The following is a 22,303-nucleotide window of genomic DNA, read 5'->3' on the forward strand; positions in this document are numbered from 1 at the left end:
CCCTCACTTGGGAGCCTTTTTCTTGGACAACGGTTTTTATTGCATTTGTATTTTACTTTGGTTTGAAATTTTCAAGCAATTCTGTTTTATACGAGCATGAATTGGATCCATTAGCACTTAGCAGTAGAGTATGAATCTTGCATAACTGGATTATTGAGTAGTAGAATTACAAATCATACAGTGTAAGTAGGAATTGCTGTACAGAAAAATAAACATTCATAGAATACAAAGACACGTTTTTACCTGATACTTTACATTTTTTTGGGCCATGTCAAATATTTCTCTACAGTAAAAAAAAATTAAAATCTGAAGGTAAATTCAATTCCTTTCCAACATATTTTTGTTTCCTAGGGACCTGGCAGCTCGAAACTGTCTTGTAGGTGAAAATAATGTTTTGAAAATCAGTGACTTTGGCATGTCTCGTCAAGAGGATGATGGAATATATTCATCTTCTGGTTTAAAACAGATTCCTATCAAATGGACAGCGCCAGAAGCCCTTAATTATGGTAAGACTCCTCTTCTTTGCTGTTGTAAGATGCAGTTGTTTCAGCGCTGATGAGTATAAATGTGTTTTATTTTTTATTTGATTGTACTATGAGTTATTCACTTATCATATTAGTATGATACAAAAAGGATCGTGGTACATTAATGTGTCCTTTCTATAACTGATCAAGAAATAGGTTGTCAAAGCTATCTTTGCTATTGCTAGCCTCTGGGTTCATGAAGTTGGGTTTGCCACTTTCTCGCCCTTTTTATATATGCACAGCCATGCCGTTTGCTATAGGTTTTTATTATTATTTATTGTTCAAGTGCCATTCATTCCATGGTGCTGTACATATCAAAAGGGGGTATATTCATAATACAAAACAAGTACAATAAGCATGAACAAGACAAGTTACAAACTGGTACAGAAGGAGAGAGGACCCTGCCTGCGAGGGCTTACAATCTACAGGGTATAGGAAAGGGACACAGTAGGTGAGGTTAAAGCTGGTCATATGGCAGTATAGTGGCAGCAGGGTTACTGTAGGTTGTAGGCTTGTCTGAAGAGGTGGATTTTCAGGTTTCCTTTTGAAAGTTTCCACTGTGAATGAGAGTCTTATATGTTGGGGTAGAAAGTTCCAGAACATAGGGGATGCACGGGAGAAATCTTGGAGGTGATTGTGGGAAGAGGTGATAAGAAGAGAGTAGAGAAGGGGGTGTTTTGATGATCAGAGATTACTTGTGGGGATGCAAACGAGAGTAGGATATGGCGGCACTGCATCTATCAGGTGAGTCAAACTGGCCCTGTGTACTGGCTCAAATAACGGCACTGCAGCAAACATGTACTTCGTGCGTGGTGCTCAGCATGAAAAGGAGGAGCTGGGTCAGATGCAACAATGTATTGCCTCAAATGAATTAAGATTGTAGTCACACATATATTAAAGGGAACTGGTCACCTCAAAAATGCATCTACACCCACCAGCAGTACCTCATAGTAGCCCGCAGCCTATTAATAATCATATGCTTTATCCTGTTGCCCGATGTTGCATAAGTTCAAAAAACACAGTTTTATTCTCCATCAGCGCTATAGTGCCAGCCAGCTTGAAATCAAGGGGGCAGCGGCCTTCTTGCTTCAAGTCAAGGTAACCACAACCCCTAACCGTCCTCTCTTGCCTGAAAGTGAGAGCCTACAGTGCGGCCGCGATTCCCCAAGTCTCGCGCATGCGCATTGCTCCGCTAGTACCCGGCTAACAACTGCAGCAGGAGATGGAATAGCTCATTATTACAGACGAGATTTGGGGAATCTATCCTCAACTCTCCCGTTACTCCTCTGCAAATTCCTTCACTGGCTCCCTATTGCCCAGCAAATTCACTTTATAATACTAAGAAATACATATAAGGGCTGTCTACAATCTGTCCCCTCCACACATCTCTGAGCTACTTTACCGAATTATCCCCACAAGTAAGATGCAACAATGTAGAAGAAATAACAGAAAAAGTATGCGGCACTCACCGAAGTATACAAAACGTTGCTCTTTATCAATCCTTCATTCAGGGCAAGTGAGTGGGGTGCTGGGGCGGATAGGCTCCTGCAGATGATTTAGCGGCTACGGCCGTTTCGCGCAGTATATCGCGCTTCTTCTGGCCGCTCTACTCGTCAAAGCGCAAAACTGCGTCATATATAGGCAACGCCCCACAGCCGGCATCATGTGTAGCAGCTGTGCGCTGCCAGTAAGTGACGTAAAAACATACATATGACGGGGGGAAGAGAAAAAGACATACAAAACACACAGATATATAAATAAGCAACAGAGGTTGGGTTAATCGCGCTGGCAATACAGCCATTCAACATGCAATATTCATATTTGTATGGTAACAATCTTAATCAATGCAGCGTCAAAAGGAGAAAGCAAGGCCCGAGGGAGTTAATCTCTTAAAGGGACCTAAGGCCTATTATCAAAAAAGCTGTCTCACACCTAAAACTGAATTTCTTGGCATCCCACTCTTAAAGGAACACGGACATGTTCCTATCGTTCAGTCCTGCCGCGCCAGTGGCTTTGGTAAGAAGAATCCACCTTGCTTCCCTCTGCAGGAGCAGCGGGTGGCGATCCCCTCCCCTAGGGATGGATCGAACCTGTTCCACTCCAGCAAAGGAAAGACAACGCGCACGGCCACCATGCGCGGCCCTGACATGTTCAATCAGACATCCTCTACCTGAACGAACGGAATTCACATGTTCTCGTATTCGCTCGAAGAGTGGGCGAATTGTTTTGCCGATATAAAATCTATTACATGGACAAAACACGGCGTACACGACATAGGGTGTCCGACACGTTATGAAGTCCCGTACCACATGTTGAACCCCTCCTATTTGCAGCCACTTACTGCACACATTCAATGCGCAAAAAGAGCAGTGCCCGCATTTATGATTACCTTCAGGTTTTTTGCTGGTGAGCCACGTCTCCACCTGAGACGTGCGGAATGCACTATTCACCCGTTTATCTTTGAGGATTGCGCATTTTCTGAATGTGACTAATGGTCGCTGACTAGAGAGGTTACTCAAAGCTGGATCTCCCTTTAGAAGGTCCCAATTCTCATAAATTACCCGCTTAATGATATCTGCAGCAGGACTGTACTTAAATGCAAAGGCAAAGCGGGGTCGCTCAATATTTCTGTTCTTTTCCACCAGCAATGTGCTACGGTCCAGTGCAGCCGCTTTCCGTAGGGCTGCTGAGACTAACCCCGAGCCACTCAAAATGTTGTCCCCTGTGTCCTTGAGATACGTCGGAGTCCCCACAAGGAGTGGCCTGAGGAGCCAGTCCACGTAGCCAGACAGTGGTTCAGTCACTGACCCAATCCCAGCTACTATAGGGCGGCCTGGGGGCTGGGTCAGCGACTTGTGAATTTTCGGTACAAAGTACCAGACAGGGATTTTAGGGTGGGCAGGAATAAGCCGATTGGCCATGCTTTTGGGTAGAAAACCGGACGATATGTATTTCTCGACAAATACATGAAATCTAGCAAGTATTCCCTGTACGTGGTCTTCCTTCAATTTGAAATACACTGCGCCGTCTCCCAGTTGCCTACCTGCCTCCTCCATATGGTACTCCCTGGTCATCAGGACCACGTTCCCTCCCTTGTCGGCCGGCTTAATAATGATATTATCCTGTTGTTTCAACCACAAAAGGGCCCGATACTCTTCCCCAGTGACATTCGGGGGTGCTGCTGGATAAATCAGCGCACGTATCTCTCTCAACACCCGTTTGTGGAACAGGTCTATCGCTGAGCCGGCCGGCATGGGAGGAAGGAAAGTGGACCCGATTCCACCGGTGTACTTATCTACCTTACTGCCACTACTGTCTAACGTGTCTGTCTCCATGTTAGGTAGGAACTGGATACACTGTATCTCCTCTTCATTGAAGAGACCCTTGAGATGGAAATCAGTCCCTGTAATTGTCGCCGGGGTTTCCCCTGGCAACGGTATTGCATTGCTAGAGGGGCATTCAGCGAACATTTTTTTCAAAAATAATTTGCGGATAGACAGGAACAAGTCAATCTCAAAGTCCACAGAACTGAACTGCTCAGCTAGGCTGAATCCCAACCCTCGATTGAGGACGGGGATGCAGCCCGGGGGCAGTTCTAAGCCCGTGAGGTTCACCACTATGTCGATGGCACTGGTATTCGTGGGTTCTCCTATTGTCGCCATGAGACCTGGTGTCTCCGCCTCGTCGATTTGCGAGTTTCTTTGGGTTTTTCTTGTACGTCTGCCACGCCCCCTTCTCGTTCTCTTTCTAAAGGGGTGGGATTGCTTGATAAATAGGTTCCATTTCCCTCTGACAGGCTTGAATCCGAATCGGTTGCCCAAAAGTTGTTACGTCCTCGCCGTGGGGTACGCTTGGGGCGTATTCTCTTTTTGCCCCAGTCAAACACTCGATCCAGTTCATAGTCATTTTTATCTCTAATAAATTTATCTCTTTTCTTCCATCAATCTCTTCTGTAATTCCTCTCTTGCCCTGCTTAATTCTTCCATTACTGCGGTATATTCCTTTTCATCTCGGGTCAATACAAGACTTACTGGCAGCGCACAGCTGCTGCACATGATGCCGGCTGTGGGGCGTTGCCTATATATGGCGCAGTTTTGCGGTTTGACGAGTAGAGCGGCCAGAAGAAGCGCGATATACTGCGCGAAACGGCCATAGCCGCTAAATCATCTGCAGGAGCCTATCCGCCCCAGCACCCCACTCACTTGCCCTGAATGAAGGATTAATAAAGAGCAACGTTTTGGATACTTCGGTGAGTGCCGCATACTTTTTCCGTTATTTCTTCTACATTGTTGCATCTTACTTGTGGGCATGTTTCGGTAAAGTAGCTCAGAGATGTGTGGAGGAGACAGATTGTAAACAGCCCTTATATGTATTTCTTAGTATTATAAAGTGAATTTGCTGGGCAATGGGGAGCCAGTGAAGGAATTTGCAGAGGAGTAATGGGAGAGTTGAGGATAGATTCCCCAAATCTCGCGCATGCGCGGTGTGCTCTGTAATAATGAGCTATTCCATCTCCTGCTGCAGTTGTTAGCCGGGTTTTAGCGGAGCAATGCGCATGCGCGAGACTTGGGGAATCGCGGCCGCACTGCAGGCTGTCACTCTCGGGCAAGAGGGGACGGTTAGGGGTTGTGGTTACCTTGACTTGAAGCAAGAAGGCCGCTGCCCCCTTGATTTCAAGCTGGCTGGCACTATAGCGCTGATGGAGAATAAAACTGTTTTTTGAACTTATGCAACATCGGGCAACAGGATAAAGCATATAATTATTAATAGGCTGCGGGCTACTATGAGGTACTGCTGGTGGGTGTAGATGCATTTTTGAGGTGACCAGTTCCCTTTAATATATGTGTGACTACAATCTTAATTCATTTGAGGCAGAATTTGTGGTCCACACTCGTTGAGCCAAATATGTTGATGGAGTGCCACAATTTGTGCTCGTTTATGATATGCTGGATACAACGGTCTGCAAGCCAACATTTCTGCCAACTTTTTTCTAGTTCTGCTTTGCACCTTCTTTTTCACACACTTAAGCCTCATGCACACGGCCGTTGTTTGGGTCTGCATCTGAGCCGCCGTTTCACTACTCCGTGTGCTGTCCGCATTCGTTGCTCCGTTCCGTGGCCCCGCAAAAAAAATATAGCATGTCCTATTCTTGTCCGTTTTGCGGACAAGAATAGGCATTTCTACAATGGGCCGCCCGTTCTGTTCCGCAAATTGCGGAAGGCACACGGGCGGCTTCTGTTTTTTGCGGATCCGCGGTTTGCGGACAGCAAAAAACTGAACGGTCGTGTGCATGAGGCCTTAGTGCATTGTGTGGAGGAAAAAGTATACCAGCTCAAGGTCGATTTAAAAAGTGATGGAAAGAACTGTGATGCATTATGTTGCAAATTGGCATCCTGTGGCGCATTGTGTTTTAATCGCTCCTTCCGACTGACTTACACAAAAAAAATTATGTTTCCAACAAAATCACAGTTTTATGCAGCTCTGTCACCAGGAACATCCATATTAAACCAGACATGCTAGCTGGTAGGCCTTATCATGCTGATTAAGGGTCCATTCACACATCCGCAAAATGGGTCCGCATCCGTTCCGCAATTTTGCGTAACGCATGCAGACCCATTCATTTTCAATGGGGCCGGAATGTGCGGTCCGCATTTGCGGATCCGCACTTTGGCATTCGTGCTTCCGTTTCCGGAAAAAAATAGAACATGTCCTATTCTTGTCCGCAATTGCATTTTCTATTATAGTGCCGGCGATGTGCGGTCCGCTGGTGTCCGTGTTTTGCGGGTCCGCAATTTGCGGATCCGCAAAACACTTAAGGACGTGTGAATGGACCCTTAAACAATACCTTTCTTTTGTCTGTAGGCTAAACAGCTGCAGAGAAATTTGTGGCTTTTATTCATATGCAACTTAGAAGTTCGATCACCAGGAGGCGGGGATGAATCATTTGAGCACTGCTTTGTAATGCCCCTGTGCTCTGCACACTCCCCCCTCCCCTTGATTCCTTGATTGTCAGAGCTAGACATACTGAGGCCAAAGCTGTGTCCTAGCGTGTATATATCATATACACTATGTACTATAGCTTCTCCACACGAAGATCTGCTCAGAAAGCTAATCTACATACTACTGCTTTATTTACAGGCACAATAAATAATTAGAAAGACACCAGTAATATGTGTTAGTTTATAGAAAAAATATACTTCTATGTGGTAATGCTAAAGCTTATTGATAAGTGATCTGTGATGCATGTACATCATCTTAAATTCAAGTCCCTAGAGAGACACATAAACTTTTTTTCTGTTTGTTTTTTTTTCTCTTTTATTTAACCCTTAATAAAAGGCTATACTATAATAAATAGTCATATGATAATAATTGAAAAAAAGGCATTAACATATTGAGAATAGTGTTTTTTTATCAATACCACGTAAAGATACATGTTTTTTTCTATGCTTATAAGATAACACATATTAGGTTACTTTCACACTTGCGTTTCGGAGCGGATCCGTCTGGTGTCTGCACAGACGGATCCGCTCCTGTAATGCAGACGTTGGGATCCGTTCAGAACGGATCCGTCTGCATTATAGTTCAGAAAAAATTCTAAGTGTGAAAGTTATTTTAATATGTTGCCTACGAAGCCTACGTGGCGAAACACGTGTTGAGGTCGAAGCAGTGGGGGAACTGTGTCACCATTTTTCAGCAGCAACATGGGTAGGTAACAAGGTATCTGTATTAGGGTGGGACTAGTGACTTACAGTTATTGTTATATGCCATCTTTATGAGTAGTATTGCACCGTCCAATTATACCCTACAGCATCCATTGCTTGGACGCTGTGAATAAGAGCTAGGTAGTTGTTCAACACTAGGGGACAGCAATTGCACCAGCAACTACTCCAATATTCACAGCTTCTGTTTATTGTCTGTTACCTGCTGTATATGGTCACATTATCCCCCATTGTGATTCTCCACATTGCAGAGCCCTTTGTGGCCCAGTCTCCATGTTCTGTCCCTTTTGAGTCTCGCCTGTAATGTTCATGTGATTTATAATAAATAAAATGAGATTTTTTTTTACCTTGTTAAATCCTTGCTCTTTTTTTGTACATGATCCTTTTATAGACCAGGTCCTTACGGACGTGGCGATACCAGACATGTTTAGTGTTTTTTATTTTTTACATTTTTAACCAGTTGTGTGGATATAGGAATTTTATTTTATTTTTTTACATTTTTTGGACCTAGACCCACTTGGTTCTTGAAGATCCAGTGGGTCTGATGGCTTACAATACACTGCAGTGTATTCAACTCACACTAAGCCTGATCAGGCTCCTGCCTTTAGCAGGAGCCTGATCAGGCTTAGGTATACCATGGCAAGCCGGATGCCATCGGTACGCTGCCACAGCGCAGAGGCCCGATGGTGGAGACAGGGAGCTCCCTCCCTCAGTTTACTCTTCAAGCATCGGCCGCTGCCACAGCAGAGAAGCGGCCCGATGGTTAGCCCCTCCATACAGCGGTCCCGAAGGGGTTAAACGTAGATTACAGCTAACACGCTGCCGCTCTGCCATCCTAAAAGGGAGGGGGGAGGTGCTGCGCAAACTATTAAACTAGCTGCTAGAACTCACCTGTTAAATCATACTCCAACGCCAATGCTCCGTTGGTCCCTGTTGATTTTGACAACTTGTTTAATTGTATATATTTTTATGGCGTTTGGTTTTTTACACACTCTTTCATGTGAAAGTCTAAAGACTTCAGACAGCTCTGTAACCTTGTAGAAAAACCTTCACAGTGCAAAATAATGAATTCAGTTCAGAGCAATTAGTGTTGAAATCAACTTAATTTTGTTTCATTCCTCTTTGATGAGTTCCCCTCTGTTTCTAATTTCTGCTTAATCCACCTACTTTCTATACAATCTGCATAATCAGGTGAAGTTGCTGAAAAAATGAATCGCACCCATACAAATCATGCCAGGTGCAATCATGGGCAGCACACTCAACAATCTCTCAGGAAAGATTATTCATTCTCTCCACTGCTTTATTTTTGCAAATAATAAAGATGGCGAGACCTAATGACGATCACTTGACAATGCTCTTCTGTTTAAACTGATCTGATGAGCTCCAGCTCTAGGCATTCCACTCCAGCTCATTAGTGTGAGCATTTTAAAAACCCATTCTGGCATTGAGGTTCAGAAACGTGACTTAGAGGGAACGTCTTACAGGGTAAGGAGTTAAATACTTGAGCTATTCGTTCATTCAAAGTGATGCAAACATCTGTATATGTTTTTTTCATAAGTTACAGCGATAAGGCTAGTTTCACACTAGCAGCAACCTTCTCCGACAGGCTGTTCCGGTGGGTGAACAGCCTGCCTGATCCGTGCTGCCGCTAGTGCATGCGTGCCGCCGGAGGTCCGCTTCGGCCCCATTGACTATAATGGGGGCTGGCCAGAGTTCCGGCGGCAGCATGGCAAACATGTCGAGAGGCGGCCGGAATAAAACTACGACATGTACTACGAAACTAGCCTATGGTATTTGCAATGCTCAGCAACTTTGTAGCGTATTTATATAGAAGGAAATATAGGAGGTCCTTTAATAAGACACCAGTCTTAATGACACCTATATCTGGCGGTGGATCCATCAAAGTTAGGAAGAGGCACAGGCCTTTCCATAACTTCAGCGCATCCAGCGCCAGTTTTAAATGTAAGACAGCTTCCTTGCTGGCTTGCATTTAGACTATTTTCTACGCCGAAGCCCTTATTCACACGTCAGTGATTGTGAGCCAAAACCAGGAGTGGAGCCTCCACAGAGATAAGGTATAATGGAAATCACTGACCGAACACTGATGTGTGAACGAGGCATAAAACAGGCGTAGAAAATGATAAATGAAACAGGCCTTCTGGCCCTTCCCCGCCCACTTTTTTTTTTTTTTTTTAAGATCTTGCGCGAGTGGGGAAAAGTAACATACTGCGGTGCAACTAATCATTGCACCACAATCTGCACCAGAAATACGGCTAATATACAGTGGATATAAAAAGTCTACACACCCCTGTTAAAATGTCAGGTTTCCGTGATGTAAAAAAATGAGACAAAGATAAATCATTTCAAAACTTTTTCCACCTTTTTAATGTGACCTATAAACTGTAACACTCAATTGAAAAACAAACTGAAATCTTTTAGGTGTAGGGAAGAAAAAAAAAACTAAAAAAAAATGTAGTTGCATAAGTGTGCACACCCTCTTATAACTGGGGATGTAGCTGTGTTCAGAATTAAGCAATCACATTCAAAATCATGTTAAATAGGAGTCATTATACACCTGCCATCATTTAAAGTGCCTCTGATTAACCCTGAATAAAGTTCAGCTGCTCTAGTTCGTCTTTCCCGAAATTTTCTTAGTCGCATCCCACAGCAAAAGCCATGGTCCAGAGAGAGCTTCCAAAGCATCAGAGGGATCTCATTGTTAACAGGTATCAGTCAGGAGAAGGGTACCATAGATTTTCCAAGGCATTAGATATACCATGGAACACAGTGAAGACAGTCATCATTAAGTGGAGAAAATATGGCACAACAGTGACATCACCAAGAACTGGACGTCCCTCCAAAATTGATGAAAAGACGAGAAGAAAACTGGTCTGGGAGGCTACCAAGAGGCCTACAGCAACATTAAAGGAGCTGCAGAAATATCTGGCAAGTACTGGCTGTGTGGTACATGTGACAACAATCTCCCGTATTCTGCATATTTCTGGGCTAGGCGACAGAATGGCAAGACGAAAGCCTTTTCTTACGAAGAAAAACATCCAAACCAGGCTACATTTTTAAAAAACACATCTGAAGTCTCCCAAAAGCATGTGGAAATAGGTGTTATGGTCTGATGAAACCAAGGTTGAACTTTTTGGCCATAATTCTAAAAGATATGTTTGGCGCAAGAACAACACTGCACATCAACAAAAGAACACCATCCCCCCAGTGAAGCATGGTGGTGGCAGCATCATGCTTTGGGGCTGTTTTTCTTCAGCTGGAACTGGGGCCTTAGTTAAGCTAGAGGGAATTATGAACAGTTCCAAATACCAATCAATATTGGCACAAAACCTTCAGGCTTCTGCTAGAAAGCTGAACATGAAGAGGAACTTCATCTTTCAGCATGACAACGACCCAAAGCATACATCCAAATCAACAAAGGAATGGCTTCACCAGAAGAAGATTAAAGTTTTGGAATGGCCCAGCCAGAGCCCAGACCTGAATCCGATTGAAAATCTGTGGGGTGATCTGAAGAGGGCTGTGCACAGGAGATTACCTCGCAATCTGACAGATTTGGAGTGTTTTTGCAAAGAAGAGTGGGCAAATCTTGCCAAGTCAAAATGTGCCATGCTGATAGACTCATACCCAAAAAGACTGAGTGCTGTAATGAAATCAAAAGGTGCTTCAACAAAGTATTAGTTTAAGGGTGTGCACACTTATGCAACCATATTATTTTATTTTTATATTTTTTTTCTTCCCTCTGTCGGTGGGTAATAATTCAACTAAGAATTATTAATTATGGTCATAAAAATAATTAACCATAAAAAAATTAAATTTATAAAATTTGTCATAAATTCTTAAAATCATGACCTGGTGAATTGTAGACAACCTAATTGATACAATTCACATCTGAGTCCGACTATTTCCTCAGATAAATAAGTTCTTTTTGACGTGAGATGACGTTAATGATAAAATGTAGTTCTGCATTATACAATAATACACAGGTATTATAAAAATATGCAGATTTATTGGTTACAAGATTATAAACATATATAAGTAAATAAACACAAAGATACATGCAAATGAATATATATAGCGTTAATATAAAGCATTACAAGCTTAACAATACATGTGAGTGGAAATAACTTGTCACATTCTAACCAAGCTATTATTAGGTTAGGATATCAAAATATGAACATAAGTTATATACATTACTTCTGTTCAGAGAAAACCTCATGATATCAAGATGGGCCTGTCTAATCCTAGACATCAATATAGAATGCTAAATACATTCTGCCCCCCCTAACCAACTACACATCACATGACTTCAAGATGGGCAAATCCATTCAAGGATATAACTTAGAAGAGATAACTTTATCCTTCCGCCCCATCCTGGACTATTTTCACATACATAACTTTGGTAAGACTATTAAGACAAATAACAGGGATCTAGGATTTTGCTAGACCATATCTTAAATAGGAAGGACTTGAAATAAGTTCTTCCTGTGGGAATCCATCACTTAGCTTGGCGAAGAATGTTCTATCAATAAATATATATATATATATATATATATATATATATATATGCAATTATTTAATGCTTTGCTAGATTATGAGTCTAGATTCTTCTGCAGGTAGAATGAAGCCTCACAATATCCTAAGACTACATCTCAATATGGAGATGATCAATTAATTAAATTATTTATTTATTCGCCAATCTAGATGGTATAATTTCACCCACACTATCAAATTAGTCTTAATAAAATGAAATATCATTTTCTGTGTCTCTTACCAAGTCCTAGTAGGAATCTCACTTCTGCTCCTAGGAAAGCTGGGTGGTCCATCATAGCGCATCTCATCATGGCTTTCATCTTGATAGACCCCTCTAGAGACTCAACTCCTCTCTCCTTTTCCTTCTCTTTCTCTCTCCCCTTACTGTGTATGGCTTATGATCACAAACTTATCAGTTAGACCCACCTTCCTAGTTTGGATCTTTCCAATCATTGTCGGATGGGCGTGACCATTGATAAAATGTGACATCATAACCTTACCCAGAATGCACTTTTGCTACTGTTGTAATGTCACCTACTGATACCTAGGTGGCACTGCTGTATAAGCTATTTGCATCATAGTATAAAGGGTTAACTTATGTAAGTCTGAATATACATTTTGACCTTAGAAGCTTTAATTCAAAGCCATAGGGATTAATTCTGACACTTGTAGCAATTAGAGACAGATCTCTAGGCGTCTCTTTTGAATGTTTCTCACACTTAATTTATGGATCGTAAATGGCTTGTTTTCTCACAGAGATATCAGTACCTCCTCTGTCATACAAAAGATGTGATTAATTGTTACAAAACACACATCTTCATAGACACTCTTCTTGAGACAGATATTCCCCTAATGAGAAATATATACAATATACTGGATACATGTTGTCTTCGTAACATATAACAATATAATATAAACAAATATATATATATATATATATATCCTACTGATTGTCTTATGCTAAGGACTAACTAAGGCTCATTAAATGAATACATGAATATTATATATTTTGCTTCATTAATAAATGCCTAATTGTATAGGTAATTATCACCAGCTGCACAGAGCTTATCTTTATTGCCCGTCATAAATTTTAAAGTAAACAAGGATGCCTCTTCTCAGACTGGTATATTCATGAGAAGAATAACATTAAGCTTTGTGTGACCTTAATTTGGCCTACTCAAGACATACAAAATTGCAACTATAGTCGAGCATGGCTCTTAAAGGCAATGAACATCCATTTTGACAATAATGAATTGGATATCAATGCATTTACCTATGAAAAAGCACAACACCTCTAACTAAAAGATTTCAGTTTGTTTTTCAATTGAGTGGTACAGTTTATAGGTCACTTTAAAGGTGGAAAAAGTTCTGAAATGATTTATCTTTGTCTCATTTTTTTACTGCACAGAAACCTGACATTTTAACAGGGGTGTGTAGACTTTTTATATCCACTGTAGGTGTTTTTCTGGATGATAAATGACCTCCATAGTGTTGGTTAGGGCTCATGCGCACGGCCGTTTTTTCGGCCGTGCCTGTATTGCGGCCCGTAATTGGGTCCACAATCCGTAAGGTTGTGGCGGCACTGAAGCAGTACGGAATACTTCCGTGGGGTTTCTGTTGTATTTTTTTTGTGTTGCCGGCGGATCACGGACCCATTCAAGTTGAATGGGGCTGGATCCGTTGCGGCAGCTGCACATACTGTGCCCGTGCATTGGGGACCACAAATTGTGGCCCCTAATGCATGGAATAGCTGAACAACGGCCGTGTGAATGAGCCCTTAGAAAGAAGCTCTTTGCTGTATGAAAACCCATTGTATGTTTTCAAAAAGTTCTGTAGTTTATCTGCCTATTACTGTATTTACCAGTGTTTTTTTTAGCTCAGCTTTCTCGTTTTGAGAACAGTTAACATATAATACCAAAGAAGTGACTTCAAGGAAAAGTGTTAAATTACAGCATGCCAAAGCTTGAAGTGAGTGGGGAAGCAGACAAGAAAACAAATGTTACCTCCAACTGCACATTGAATGGGCTTAATTATTGCCTATTAAACCTAAAAACAAATTTAGCGCAGCTAGAAAAGATAGTTAAAGTACACACTGGGCACACTGACGTCAAGGCAGTTAACACTTTGTTGCTGTACTGTAATATTCACAAAATAGCTTCAGAATGTAACATGGTTTAGAATACTCAATAAGCCTTGTCTTTCAATGGTCGTACCCCATTGTAATATACGGTAGCATGGCTTTGTCTAGACACAAAACTCTCTTTACTTAATGACTGTAATGCACTGTGGAGTTTAAATATACAGTAAGGGGGTCATGCACATTACCGTATGCCCTCCGAGACATATGGTCCGTGAGCGGCATACATTGTTTGCACGGGAGCCCACAGCATCATAGGTTACCATGATGCTGTGCGCATCGGGCCGCCCGCGGGGCTATTGTCCCGCACTCATAATATCATATGAGTGCGAGACAATAGTCCTGCGGGCGGCTTGATGCGCACAGCATCATAGTAACCTATGATGCTGTGCGCACGATGTATGCCGCTCCGGGACATATGGCCCGCTCACGGACCGTATGTCTTGGAGGGCATACGGTAGTGTGCATGAGCCCTAAGTATGACCTTGTGTATCCCATTGGCTGCTGAAGCAAGGTGTAGATTAGCAGCACTCTTAGGTTAGATTCACATCGGCGGTGCCGTACAGATGGTCTGTTCCAGTTCAGGAAGAGAAAAACTGGGGCATGAAATCCAGCATATGCCTGACACCAATGGCACTGGTCTGTAATAGGATTCATCCAGTTTCTGTTAAGGATTTCGGCATTCTGACAGACAAAATGCTAAGGCATGAAACTTTTTTTTTTTGTTGTTGTATTTTTGCCGGAATCTTCAAAGGAAGCTCCTACTAGAACCGCCGCTGTGAATGTTAAGCTAGATAATTTACCTGTTACAGTCCCTACATTATGGTATAATTAGCTATGAGATAGAGACCCTGGAAAAATAATAAGTTCACTCGATTATACTGAAATTGGAAACTTACTTTTGTGATTTTAGGTTATAGAGTCTAGATAAAAAAAATTCAATAGATGTGAAAGACCTTTTTTTTTTTACTGTTTTGTTCTTTCATATAATTTATTCTGTTTACACGCACTCTAGAAGCTGACAGCTGTTTAGCGGTACTCTGTTGTCAGACATGTAACAGCTTAGTTGTAGGAGGGGGAAACCTCATAAATCTGTAAATCACAACTCGATTAAATTAAAAAGTTTAGTGCTCCCAACATTTAATCTAAATATTAAGAGAGAAATATGGTAAAATATTAACTCCTTCACAACCACACACAGCTCAGGTCCACAGTCACTAGCTACACCTTTTAGCATCTCTGTAGTAGAAGCAGCAATGCTATTCATTGAGCGCTCCAGTTCTTAGAGCAGCCTTCTGTTCTACAGCCACGGCCCATGACTACAAAATGATAAAAAAGGGTCTCCCCCCTTCAATCAGGTCATGGAGTTTACTTTAAAGGGGTTATCCAGGAAAAGATATTTATGACATCCTCAGGATAGGTGTGACACCCAGGACCCCCACCGATCAGCTGTAATATATATATATATATATAATGCACTTGTACAGCGCTGACCTATTCCACAGTGCTTTACAGACATTAGCATCAAGCTGTCCCCAATGGAGCTCACAATCTAAGTTCCCCCTTATTAGGTCTTTGGAGTGTGGGAGGAAACCGGAGTACCTGGAGGAAACCCACACAAACACGGGGGGAACATGCAAACTCCATGCAGATGTTGTCCTTGGTTGATTTGAACCTAGGACCCCAGCGCTGCACTGCACCAGTGTTAACCATTGAGCCACTGTGCTGCCTTGTTAGAAGAGGCCTTGAGTGCCGCAGTCTCTTCTTAGGCCAGTGACATCACTGTACATTGCGTATATCCAAAAAAAGGTCGGCACTGCTCGAATAATTTGGCGGTGCACGTCTCTGCGGGCAGGAATCCCAGTAGATAATTTGTGAAGAACAAGACCGGCACTCGCACTGATGAATAATCTTGCAAATTTATTCAGTCACATTACATCATAGTGACGCGTTTCAGCAACTAAGTGCTTCCATCAGACTGTGTGTATACATCTTACCACTAGCTCTGATATATATACAAGTAAATACAAAGGAAATAACATCACATTATTTCATTAGACTCCTCCCACAGCTGAATTTCTACGGAGTATACGTAGATCAACACAATCCCACAGGTGAAATGTATTTTCCGAAACATCTAGTTTCACTATAGAAAAAAACAAAAGGGAAACATGGTTACAGATAATCGCATCATATGAAACCACTAACATTGTAATCTCGATTTAGGCCTTTCGGATCCATGGTTTGTAACCGATGGATCCAATATGCCTCTCTTTTTAAGAGCAATTTGTTTCGGTCACCACCGCGTCGAGGTAATGAAACACTTTCTATGACCTGATAGCGTAATTGTGATATAGTATGCCCCTTTTGGTGGTTTCATATGATGCGATTATCTCCCATGTTTCCCTTTTGTTTTTTTCTATAGCGAAACTAGATGTTTTGGAAAATACATTTCACCTGTGGGATTGTGTTGATCTACGTATACTCAGTAGAAATTCAGCTGTGGGAGGAGTCTAATGAAATAATGTGATGTCATTTCCTTTGTATTTACTTGTATATACAGTACAGACCAAAAGTTTGGACACACCTTCTCATTCAAAGAGTTTTCTTTATTTTCATGACTATGAAAATTGTAGATTCACACTGAAGGCATCAAAACTATGAATTAACACATGTGGAATTATATACATAACAAACAAGTGTGAAACAACTGAAAATATGTCATATTCTAGGTTCTTCAAAGTAGCCACCTTTTGCTTTGATTACTGCTTTGCACACTCTTGGCATTCTCTTGATGAGCTTCAAGAGGTAGTCCCCTGAAATGGTTTTCACTTCACAGGTGTGTCCTATCAGGTTTAATAAGTGGGATTTCTTGCCTTATAAATGGGGTTGGGACCATCAGTTGCATTGAGGAGAAGTCAGGTGGATACACAGCTGATAGTCCTACTTAATAGACTGTTAGAATTTGTATTATGGCAAGAAAAAAGCAGCTAAGTAAAGAAAAAGGAGTGGCCATCATTACTTTAAGAAATGAAGGTCAGTCAGTCAGCCGAAAAATTGGGAAAACTTTGAAAGTAAGGGTTATTTGACTATGAAGGAGAGTGATGGGGTGCTGCGCCAGATGACCTGGCCTCCACAGTCACCGGACCTGAACCCAATCGAGATGGTTTGGGGTGAGCTGGACCGCAGAGTGAAGGCAAAAGGGCCAACAAGTGCTTAGCATCTCTGGGAACTCCTTCAAGACTGTTGGAAGACCATTTCAGGGGACTACCTCTTGAAGCTCATCAAGAGAATGCCAAGAGTGTGCAAAGCAGTAATCAAAGCAAAAGGTGGCTACTTTGAAGAACCTAGAATATGACATATTTTCAGTTGTTTCACACTTGTTTGTTATGTATATAATTCCACATGTGTTAATTCATAGTTTTGATGCCTTCATAGTCATGAAAATAAAGAAAACTCTTTGAATGAGAAGGTGTCCAAACTTTTGGTCTGTACTGTATGTCAGAGCTAGTGGTAAGATGTATACACACAGTCTGATGAAAGCACTTAGTTGCTGAAACGCATCACTATGATGTAATTAATATGTGACTGAATAAATTTGCAAGATTATTTATCAGTGCGAGTGCCGGTCTTGTTATTCACGAATTATCACTGTACATTGGTCACATGGCCTAGTTGCAGCTCAGACCCATTCAAGTCAATGGGGCTGAGCTGCAATACCAAGCATTTGCACTATAAGAGATATGGTGCTGTCCTTGGAAATTTGCCAGGAGCCTGCATCACTCACTAGAGTGTCGGCAAGTGCAGTGGCTACCTGAAAGCTGATCTGCTGGGGTGCCGGGACTTGGACCCCCGCTGATGTGATAATTACCTATCCTGAGGATAAACCATCATTATCTTTTTCCAGGAGAACTCCTTTAAAAGGGTTGTCTGAGTGAAATAAAAACTGGGGCGGCAGCTGTAAATGTGATAAAATAACAAAAGAAGCAATGCTTACCACTTTTCTCCCCTTCTAGCATCATGCTCCGGTCCTCCCTACCGGTTGTTTGTTTTCCCGACTGCAGCTATAACATCCCATACACACCATATCCCTCTGAAGCCAATCATTGACCTCAGCAGTGACATCCTCTGTACTGCTGAGATTAGTGATTGGCTGCATGGTGACTTGTGTGCATGAAATGTCACTGCTGCAGCCATTAAAATTAACGGTGCAGGATCGGAGAACAGTGCTGGATGCAGCAGGGAAGAAAGTATGACTTCTTTTGTTATTTTAGGTCTTTTACAACTGCTACACAAGTTTTTATTTGTCGGATAACCTCTTTAAGGGTCATAACACAACTGTATGATATATATATATATATATCATATTCTGTTTCTAATAACATCTCTTCGCATGGCCATGTAAAAGGATGGTTATTTTGTAGTACAAAGTACAAGTTTTCCTGTGGATATCCCTTTTGGGTACGGTCACACGTAAATGCTGCAGATTAACTGCAGTGGAAAGGCCTGCAGAAAATCTACAGCATTTACAGTACAAGCAAAGTGGATGACATTTCAAAGATCTCATTCATTTGCTCCAGTTAAAGACATCAAGTAGTACAAACTGCCTTTCTCTGCTGGTTTTGCATCTGCAGAATGATGATTTATACATTGTAAAGGTTGAAAGCAGAGGAAGAACCTCCGCAATTGTGGCAGCAGTGCAACACCAAAAGCAGCCCGTTTAGGGTGGTTTTTGCATCTGTAGATTTCAGCCAGATATGTCTGTACCCTTAAACTACCCTAGGAGCAGCTTTTATTGGCCAGTCCTCGTATTAGGTCTTGTCACCATCCACATAAAATTTACTGGTGCCATGATATGCTGGTAATTTACCAAATTTCCCCCTTTGTTTTTGATATAGTATATTAGATTGTAAGCTCCACTGGGATTTATGGTAACTAATATAGTACTTTTAAAACATGCAAGACAAATTCAATGTAAATTGCAAAAAATAATCCAATCCAAACCCCTGTTATCTTTAGGAAGTGCCTGTGGTCTGGAAAGTGTTTATTTTTCTATATTTATGTGGTTTTCAGTTGTTTGGGATTTTTCTTTTCTTTCTATAGATACATTAGATGCAGTATAGTACTGTATCACCAAAAGAAATTAGCAGCACAGCTGGAGTCCGGGGATAATGTTCTGCGCTCACAATACTGGAAATCTGTATCAAGTTTAATGTGAAAAACCCTGCAGAAGTCCCAAAGGCTGAAAACTTTCTATTCAGTTAAAGCAGGATGTTCTAGCATGGTCATGTTTGCTGGTTTCACTTTATTTTTCCAAATGTAAGCAAATACACAGCCTAGTTACATTATTATGACCACCAGCTAATATCCAGAGTAGCCGCCATGTGCAGCTAGATGGGCTAGCAGTGATTCAATAAGGTCCTGGTAGGTTGTCACAGGTATCTGGAGCTATGATGACTGCAGTGCATCCCACAGCTGCCGGAGGGTGTGTGTGGGAGGATCCCTAGAGTGAGCACGACAATTGAGGTGGTCTCACAGATGGTCAATTAGGTTCTGGGGAATTAGGTGGTCAGGGTAGTACTTGGAAGTCTTGTTCATGCTCTTCCAACCAATGGACATTTCTAGCTATGTGACATGTCTCATTGTCTTGCTGGAAGATCCCATCCTCCCCAGGGAAGACAATCAGCATGTATGGGTGTACGTGATCTGCAAGGATGGGTTCATACCAATTAAGACATGCCTGTGCAGAGCAATTTGGTAGTGGTAGGGTCAATATAGAATATGGAGAGATTGAAACAATTGCTAGACACACAAATCTATCTAAACCAGTATCCTCCTTCTACTCAGTACTCATATCCCAACTGGCTTCTCCGCTGACCAAAGCTTTGGCAAAATGGCAAAAGGATATCCCTAGAATAGAAGACAGGCATGGAAGAGAGCTCAAGTATAACTGGAGGAGTACAGTCATAAGTGCTAGGGATCAGTTGATACAGGTGATGTTGGTTGCACAGTGTCTATTTGACTCTGGTCAGGCTGGAACGAATGTGTCAACTTAATAGTTCTGTATGTTCTAGATGTAATAGAGCGACTGGCACTCTAATGCACAGGATCTGGGAATGTCTGAAAATTACGGAATTCTGGTCAGCAATTCATGAGTTTTTAAACTTGAAACTGAGATTGCCGGTGGTATGCTCCCCTGAAAATAGCTTGTTAGGACTTGTGAATGATCTGTTGCAAACCAAATACTCTAAAAACTATATCGACTTCTAATGTTCTATGCTAGGAAGTCTGTCCTACTGAATTGGAAGCCCCTGAAAGCCCCCTCAATCCAACATTGGATGCAACTTAACGATGAAGCCTTACCAATGTATAAAATGACATATTTGGCCAGAAATAATCCTGATGCTAGAACATCAGTGGTCTAAAGGAATGCGAGAGCCCGGCGGCGCTGCGGGGGGTATATGAGAGAGTGAATAATATTAAAATGTATAAGATTATTATGAAGCAACAGCGAAAAGGCAGTCCTGAAGTAATCGCACTGCCAGACTTTTATGACATCTGTTTAATGTACCAAACCGTTTCCAGCATGTTTCACTGATTTGTGTGAATCTGGTTCTTTGAACTGTTCTAAATGTTTATTTCTTAAAATGACAAAAACTTAAAAATAAAAAAAAAGGGTGGATTCATACACAAATCGGGTGAGGGCCTCCGTTGACCTGAAAGCCAATAATCCTACCTTTTTACAACTCTGATAAATCGCCCCTTTTACCCGTGACAGCAATGAGGGATATGTGTGCAGACAGCCTATCACACACCTTATATACCCACCAAGCCAGCTCACCACACGTGACTTCCTTCATGAGCTGTGCACTACTGACATTGAAAATAGAAAGTGGTCATAATAATGTAGAATAAACAGTATGCGGTTTTATCATAGTCTCTTTCAAGGATTACTGGCTGCCGCCACTAGCCGGGAGATTTTATAGCAGAGCTTTAGACTTATTTAAGGTAGATTTAAAAAAATGCCAGCACTATATTGCGGCTGCTCATGAGTTACACGTTAGAAGAACCTTTCTTGATGGAACTACACTGCTAATAATTTTTGTGAGAAGAACTGCTGGTTATATTTCTGAGTGGCACTGTTAATGTAGGCATGTGGCTTGTTTAAAGGGAGTCTGTCACCAGGAAATTCACTGCTAAACTAGGCACATTGCCTTGTAGGACCCGCTCAGCTGAATGTAATGACACTTTTCACTTGGCGATCCGTTGCTTCATTTTGGCGAAAAAGCAGTTTTAATCTATATACAAATGAGCAGTTAAATGCACCAAGGGCCAGCCTAAGTTTCTGTGTGCACCCTTGCTCCTCCTGCTTCCTCTGCCATCCTTCTCTTTCATTCACAGGGCCAGGGGAGATGACTATGCAGGCCCTGTCAGTCAAGAGGGAGAAGGAGGAACTGGTAGGAAGCAGGAGGGGGCAATAGTGCACAGAGTGGCTTGAACCAACTCCCGGCGCACTTACTGTATTTTTTGCCCTATAAGACGCACCGGCCCATAAGATGCACCTAGGTTTTTGATAAGAAAAAAAATATTTTTAACCAAAAGGTGTGCTTTTGGTGGGTTTTGAACTAATGGTGGTCTGTGCATGACACTATTATGGGGGATCTGTGGATGACGCACTGTTATGGAGGGGATCTGTGGATGGCACACCAAAAGGTGTGCTTTTGGTGGGTTTTGAACTAATGGTGGTCTGTGCATGACACTATTATGGGGGATCTGTGGATGATGCACTGTTATGGAGGGGATCTATGGATGGCACTGTTATGGGGGATCTGTGGATGGCACTGTTATTGAGGGGGATCTGTGGATGGCACGGTTATTGAGGGGGATCTGTGGATGGCACGGTTATTGAGGGGGATCTGTGGATGGCACTGTTATGGGGGGTGGATCTGTGGATGGCACTGTTATGGGGGTTCTGTGGATGGCACTGTTATGGGGGGATCTGTGGATGGCACTGTTATGGAAGCGGGGGTGATCTGTGGATGGCACTGTTATGGGGGGTGGATCTGTGGATGGCACTGCTATATATGTGTCACCCACAGATCCCCCACCCCAAACCAAAGCCATCCACATATCCCCCACCCCATCATAATGGCATCCACAGATGCCCTAATATACCATAGCTAAACCTGTGGGAGGGAGGAGGGGCCGGTGTCATGCAAATGCGGCAGGGCCGGTGCGGTCACTGTACTCCCCGCCGCTCACTCACTTCCTTAATGCCTAAAATTTTATAATAATAGCTTTAATTGACGTTTCGATCCCCAGCCCTATCTGTACTACTGTACTTACTGGATGTCCTGTAGCAGGCAGAGCAGGGC

The 22,303-nt window shown here is 42.3% G+C and overlaps 1 protein-coding gene across 1 annotated transcript in view; it reads left to right on the forward strand.

The window, feature by feature from the left end:
* FER (FER tyrosine kinase) overlaps positions 1–22,303 on the forward strand; it is a 307,686-nt gene that overhangs the window by 281,205 nt on the left and 4,178 nt on the right. The window contains exon 19 of the mRNA XM_040421607.1: positions 352–506. Within this exon, the coding sequence (XP_040277541.1) occupies positions 352–506 (155 nt within the window). The remainder of the gene's footprint in view (positions 1–351; positions 507–22,303) is intronic.

The sequence above is a fragment of the Bufo bufo genome, chromosome 2 (genome assembly GCF_905171765.1).
Source record: "Bufo bufo chromosome 2, aBufBuf1.1, whole genome shotgun sequence".
In the NCBI taxonomy this organism is placed as follows: Eukaryota; Metazoa; Chordata; class Amphibia; order Anura; family Bufonidae; genus Bufo; species Bufo bufo.